This window comes from Priapulus caudatus, unplaced genomic scaffold, assembly GCF_000485595.1.
Source record: "Priapulus caudatus unplaced genomic scaffold, Priapulus_caudatus-5.0.1 Scaffold539, whole genome shotgun sequence".
NCBI classification, from domain to species: Eukaryota; Metazoa; Priapulida; class Priapulimorpha; order Priapulimorphida; family Priapulidae; genus Priapulus; species Priapulus caudatus.
In genome coordinates, this window is record NW_014577600.1 from 13,150 (window position 1) to 20,514 (window position 7,365).

Here is a 7,365-nt window from a genome sequence, read left to right on the forward strand (position 1 = left end):
AAACGATTGGAAACATTCCGGCGACTCACTCTCGCAGGATCAAAGACTAGGCGAACGCGACGAGGAAAGTACGCGCCCCCGCATAGCAGCGCGAAGACGTGTGTGCCATCGAGTCGGTGGCGTGTGACACATACAGAGAGAGAGAGAGAGAGAGAGAGATAGCGAGAGAGAGTGTGATAGAGAAGGGCAAACAGAAAGAGAGAAAAAGAGAGAGAGAGAAAAGGTAAGAGAGAGGGACAGACGGAGAGAGACAGAGGAAGAGAGAGACACACATAGAGAGAAAACGAAAAAGAAAGCGAAGAGAAAAAGAGAGAGAGGCACACACACAGAGCCACGGAGAGAGGGTGATACAGATAGACAGACACGCAGAGGGAAAGAGAGAGAGGAAGAGAGCGAGAGAGAGAGAGGAAGAGAGCGAGAGAAAGAGGGAGAGAGAGAGAGAAAGAGACCAAGAGGGAAAGAGAGACTTGCCGCCAGCGCCCACCGCTGACATGTACCTTACGACGAAGGATCAGATGTCGACCATCTCAGACATGAACCTCGGTGAGCCGCCTCTCTCGTTTTGCTTCTTTCTCTTCGTTTCTCTTCTATACCTTTTCTATTCTTCCTTCTCTTCCTTCCTTCTTCTATTTCTCTCCCTATTTTCCTTCTAGTTTACTACTAAACTACTACTCTATAGTCACTTCTTCCTGTGTTACCATATGTACCAGGTGAAGGATTTTGTATTAGGAACCGTAAACAGGTAGGAAATAATTTAAGAAAATTCAAAATATTCAAGTGAATTTCCTAATTCACAGAGTACGTATTATACTTCACGGTGTAGTTAATTAATACGGCACGGCTTGTTGCATTTCATTTTTTTTGTTTCCTGGAGAACAAAATATTTCGATACGTTGATTTCGAAATTTTTTAGCCCAAGTTTTGTTGCAGTCTAGGATATAATATTGTATGATATGATAGTATATATATATATATATATATATATATTAATTCATCGATCGTATAAGTATATATCTATACGAATATATTTAGAGGTCAAGGAAGGATGCTATTGATACGTTTGAACGTGATATCCGTGACGGAAATTATTGGAACGCATATCGGTACATTCAACTCGCGTCAGTATATTTCGGCATTCCTCAAAATAAAGCCATGTTAATTTCTACCAGGAATTACCACAACAGATAGGTGTAATTAAAATAATTGAAATTTAACAATTGTGTTGTCCACAATAATCCATTGAAAATATAATAATAAACATACTAAATGCGATTAAAATCACAACGCCTGTACTGGAATCACACGTTTAGTTATCAAGTTTTAATTAGTAAAGTACTATATCACGGACGCTTAAAGATGAGGTCGTGCCAGAATAGATTCACCCGAGGTCACGTACAAAATGTGGTAGTTTAATATATTTATATTATAGTAAAACGTGTGATTTCATACAGAAGCAACGCTGCAAAAAACTCCATTGTGGCTTATACGACCATTTTTAGAGAATATATATTCAACGTTTTATTAGATGTCACACAATTTATTGAGCCGTTATAATTTATAATTGTTATATTATAATTTAATAATGCTACTATAGCTATATAATATAAGCTATATTGCATTTTCCATAGCGATTTCGTCATATTGCTATAGTACAGTAAAAATTTAATTTAATTTAAATCTTTTAATACCACTCGAACATTCGTTAAGGGCAGTGCAGTTACGGAAGGAAAATCACATTATTTTAAAAAAGCTCCTTCAACTAATGATGCCACACTTAACAAACATCGGGCTCGTGTTTGTCTAGGTGCCAAGTGGCTATATGATTGGCATTACCAGTGCTTGCATATACACTGCTAGAGGGATTTAGATATCAACTGATATAATAATACGGCTTACGTTTAACAAATTATATACACAAATACTATAGCGTACGCCCACATACCCTAGAAATGGGTAGAAAAAGCGGGGAGGAGCGAGTGAAATCGAGAGAGAGGGAGAGGAAGAGAGAGAGAGAGCGAGAGAGAGAGAGCGAGAGAGAGAGAGAATAAAGTAGAGAGAGCGGAAGAGAGATGAGAGAGAGAGAGAGAGAGAGAGAGATTGAGCGTCGCGAGAGAGAAGAGAGCGAGAGAAAGAAAGAAAGAGAGCGAGAATAAACATAGACAAAGAGAGATATGAAGAGGGGGAGAGAGAGTAAGAGAGATATAAACAACGTAGAATCTAGAAATCATTTAACTTAACAGTTATATATCTTATAACCATTGACACTCAAAATCAATTAACTACATCGCAGTACGCTGTCAGACCAGACGGGATCACTAATCGATGGCTTCCCGAATTAGAATTTTAATAACCGCAAACTTTGGCCTCTTCCCCTATAAAATATGCATACCACTATGCCAGGTACAGTTCGAGGGCACCCGAAGGGTCACCGACAATAATTACAATAATATGATTATTTCCTCTGAGTAGGTGAATAGAACGTACCCCATACACGATCGACGAACATTTTTTCTACGTGTTCGGCGCATGCAAGAAACCATGTTGACCGCCGCCGCCTGACAATGTGTTATTTGCTCGCGACGGCTCATATCTTTTCGGTGCGGATGTTATTACTCTATGTTTGCGGCGTGTCGTACATCTAAGCGTTTATTCGGACTTCGCTATTCTAAAGAGTTGATGAAGACGAGTGATCGCAAAAGAAAAGAAGCGCCGTTTGCCTTAGATAAAAAGTCAGCGCATGGTCGCAACCAGGATCCATTGACGCCTGCGCTATCGTAACAGCGTTGATATATATATATAGTATTATTTATTTTACGATACATATAATATAATATATATATATATATATATATATATAGAATAGTTCAGGATGATAATAATAGAGATAATAGTTGTTCACATCTCTATATATATATAGTATATATATATATATTATATAACACACAGTGAAGATTCTATAAAGATGAAAGCGCTTGTTAAAACAAATTTCGGATTTTTCTAAACTAACTAAATACAACTTGAATATGCGTGCAACGACAGCGAATATACTTCTACTATAGTATTATAATATATATATATATATATTAATTATCCGCTGGAACGGAAACGGCGGCGCTCTCATACGTGCCGATGAAAATTAAAAAAGCGTTAATTATGTAACCAGTAGTATAGGGCAAGCTCTTGTATTAGATGATACAGAGGATCGAAGACCGTTCACGCTAGACACTGATCTATATGTAATAATAATATCATTATAATATAAGTATATAATATATATATATATATATTATATTTAAGTCGTGTTGTGTGTTGTGGTGTGTGTCTGTGTGTGTAGTGTGTTGTGTGTGTGTGTGAGTGTGTTAGGTGTGTGTGTGTGTGTGTGTTGTATGTGTTGCATTGTGGGTTGTGTGTGTGTGTGGCTATATTGAATATGAACGGTAGAAAAATAGTTCTGTACGTATGGCGCGCTATTAAAATTACTATTAGGTATAATCAATGTATTAAAAACACAAAGAAGAAAAATGAAAACAGTAATTCACGTGACTACGCCACACACAATGTGCGTCCATTTGGTATATACTGGCGCATTTCTCCCTTGCTATAATTATAGCTGGTGCGCAAGCTATTTCTAATATAATGTCAGCAACTCCAATTTAAGAATAACACACGTTATGTCAACGTTGCTTTCGCCGCGTACAATATGCCCGTGCTTGCACAGATGCCAGAGTTCACACCGTGGTATATATATATACACCGCGCCCGATTATATGCGCTTATATACATGGGAAATATAGCTTGAATAGTCCTGCCTAAGCATGCACTGCCTGCCTGCCTGGCTGGCTGGCTGGCTGGTTGCCTGCCTGCCTGCCTGGCTGGCTGGCTGCCTGCCTGCCTGCTTGGCTGGCTGCCAGCCTGCCTGCCTGCCTGCCTGCCCGCCCGCCTGCATGCATGCCTGCCCGCCTGCCTGCATGCGTGCCTGCCTGCCAGCCTGCCTGCCTGCCTGCTTGCCTGCCTTCCCGCCTGCCTTCCCGCCTGCCTACCTGCCTGCCTGTCTGCCTGCCTGCCTGCCTGCCTGCCTGCTTGCCTTCCTGCATCCTGTCTGCCTGCCTGCCTGCTTGCCTGCCTGCCTGCCCGCCTGCCTGCGTGCCTGTCTTCCTGCCTGTCTGCATTCCTGCCTGCCTTCCTGTCTGTCTGCCTGCCTACCTACCTGCCTGCCTGCCTGCTTGCTTGCCTGCCTGCCTGCCTGCCTGCCTGCCTAGCGTATGGCCGCCGTGTGCAGTAACTGCATGTGAGTCTGTTCTCCAAAACCGGTTGTAACAAGATTCCATACATATATATATATATATATATATCCGACTTACTATCGTGCAATGGGTTATGCGCTCTAGACTGCACGCATGCATCTCACCGGAAATAAATCGAATAGCATAATATCAAGAGCTAATAATACCTATTATTAGCTTATTAGCTCTTGATAATATAATACAATTGTCGGTGTTCTCTTGCCGAGGATGTAAGTTATGAAAATGCTTCGCGTACATGCAGGAGAAAAAACCCGCGATAAACAGCATGCAATATATAAATTATATATATATATATATATATATATATATATATATACGCGTCGCTAACGCGTGTTCCATGAGACCAGCCGTATAAAATTCACGATGTTTTCAAATTAAATATAAGACTATAGCTGAAGGTTTCTCACGGGGCCCAACCGCGTATACAACTCGCTCCGCGTCAATCAATGAACATCTGCATGTATACCAGCGCGGAGTATATAGGTGCTACGTGACTGAATCATTATACTCGTAGTCGTATAGAATGTGAAGTTCTTATAACTAATGCGCTTCAACTGTGCACGAGAGTTACACAAAAACGATGATGCGCTTTAAAAGAGTAGGCTACACTCGTTTTTTCGCGTAGCCATTGCAACGATAGCGCGCAGAAAACAAATGGCATTCTTCGCGACGCGGTAGGGTGGGGAGCGACTGCTCCATTATTGAAACGCGTTATTAAAACCGACTCCGTGTAAAATTAAATATTAATTCGATTGCAAACAGTGCGTCTAACTTCATGGCGATCTGACAAACCTATACACGCGCGCGGGCATGGCCGCAGCAGCAGCAGCAGCAGGCAAGCAGCAGGCAGCAGCAGCAGCAACAGCAGTACCAGCAGCAGTAGTAGCAGCAGCAGCAGCAGTAACAGCAGCAGCAGCAGCAGCAGCAACACCACCACCACCACCACCACCACCACCACCACCAGCAGCAGCAGCAGCAGCGCCAGCCCCGGATAGCTAAACCCAGTCGTCGAAAGATATTTTATTTAACGGACGAAGAACCGCCGTCAATAATTCAGCGGCATCCGCGAGAGAAAAAACAGCGCGGATCCGCGGATCGTATTGTGATGCTGCTCCGTGCATGCGCAAGACTCATCGCTCAGCGCTGAACGCGGGAGCAAATTGAATTTGTCGGCGCGCGCTCGAGTGAGCTTTGTTTGCGTTGGATTCTCCCTCGTCTACCGCGAACTCCGTCGCGCGGGTGGGTCTGCAGGTGCGTCTCTCGTCACCAGGATCGCGGCAAGCGCGACGCGGACTCGGAGAGTAAAACCTAAGAAGAAAAGTAAAACAGGTACAAAGTGAAAGAGTGATAAGATAAAGATGGAAGTAATCGGCACGGTAAACCGACGTTGGGGTAAACCTAGTATGATTGAGTGCACTGGGCGTCGGCGAAGTCATCACTTATTGAAATTCGCGTTCTCGCGAAATCTCGCGACGCCTCGTGATATGACACGAGTAAAGGTAAATGTGGAAGCGATGAAGGGAAAGACATGGGGAGCGACGGAGAAGGAGAGGGCAAGGGACAGGAAAATTGAAGCGGAAACGTAGATGGAGATGGAGAAGCAAAAATAGATAGAGATTGAAGGAGAGAGAGGAAAAGGAAAGGGTGATAGAGCGGCAGAGCCGGAGAAGGAGGGATAGAGAGAAAGAGAGAAAGAGAGAAAGAGAGAAAGAGAGAAAGAGGGAGAGTGAGAGAAAAGGGGATAGGGATAAGGGGAGGAAGAGAGAGAGAGAGAGTGTGTGTGTATGTGATAAAGAAGAGGGGGAGAGCGGGGTAGTTATAGAGCTTGACAAAATACATGCATGCAATACGCGAGACATTCCTCCAACGCTTAATGCGTATACGTATAGCTACTGCGATGGCGCCCACAATCGCTTCAACTGGCCGATTTCTACTTAGGAATTAATGCGGGGAAGCGTGCAGAAGCGTTTTAACATCGACGTATATACCGCTCATACAGAGCACGTCGCATTTCGTCATAGAAAGGACCAAACAGATACGCTTTGCATTTTTAGTTTTACAGCGACGTCATGATTTCAGTGAATGATAACTTTTAACAGTTATGTCGAACTGTTGCCGTGCTGAACGATGCGTGCCGTGTGTGTGTGTGTGTGTGTGTGTGTGCGTACGTGCGTGCGTGCGTGTGTGTGTGTGAGTGTCGACTATTCAAAATATCACCGCGCACCAACTCGAGCAATGTGCGAGCCGTAATTTTTTAATATCTGCACATAAAAGAAGAAAAGCTCACATGGCGAGCCGACAGAAGATGAATGCTAACGCTTCTATATACTCAACTGTTTGCATGTAATATGCACAAGTGGGGCATGCGCACTGAAAGTTATTCAGTTAAGCAACGCGAAAGCATTTCCCCTCATGGAATTTCTACTCATGTAAAGCATATGAATATATATATAAACACATATTCGCGAATTATTTTCACGAGTGTCGTTTCAGAAACGCGCCGATAAATTATGCAGTAATGTAAATCGAATGACAACGTTCGTCGCCGACAGATATATATATATATATATCGTCGGCTACGTCACAGCTCACTCCGCCGACGCTACGCCGACGCACGCACCGCATGCAGAGACAATTCTTAAGCAGTCCTTCTCTGATTTGGAGCCGGCGCGTTTAATATTTAATTTATCTTACACGGGTATCCACTTAGCCGCAACAAAGCCGGGCGAGTTTGAAGAGAGCGCGACAAATATCGGTTGAGCGGGAGGTTGCTAGAGCCAGCTTTTGTCGCCTGGGGAGGTTTTTGTCGTTGAGGCGAGTGTCCGTTTCCACGTCCGGGGAGGTAATTAATATTCATGCTTGCGTTCTGTAATGAAGCGTATATAAAGAGTATAGTGACTCTCGCTTTGCTTCTTCTCTCCCGCCCGCGGCATTAAGGCACGCGTCATTCCGAAAGAGAGAGAGAGAGAGAGAGAGAGAGAGAGAGAGAGAGAGAGAGAGAGAGAGAGAGAGAGAGAGGAGAGAGAGAAGAGAGAGAGAGAGAGAGAGAGAGAGAGAGAAG

At 43.4% G+C, this 7,365-nt stretch overlaps 1 protein-coding gene across 1 annotated transcript in view; it reads left to right on the forward strand.

The window, feature by feature from the left end:
* The first annotated feature begins 394 nt into the window (after positions 1-394).
* Positions 395-7,365, forward strand: part of LOC106811434 (nuclear receptor subfamily 2 group E member 1-like) — a 36,566-nt gene continuing 29,595 nt past the window's right edge. Inside the window, exon 1 of the mRNA XM_014815047.1 lies at positions 395-543. Coding sequence (XP_014670533.1) covers positions 492-543 — 52 coding nt within the window. The 5' untranslated portion in view covers positions 395-491. The remainder of the gene's footprint in view (positions 544-7,365) is intronic.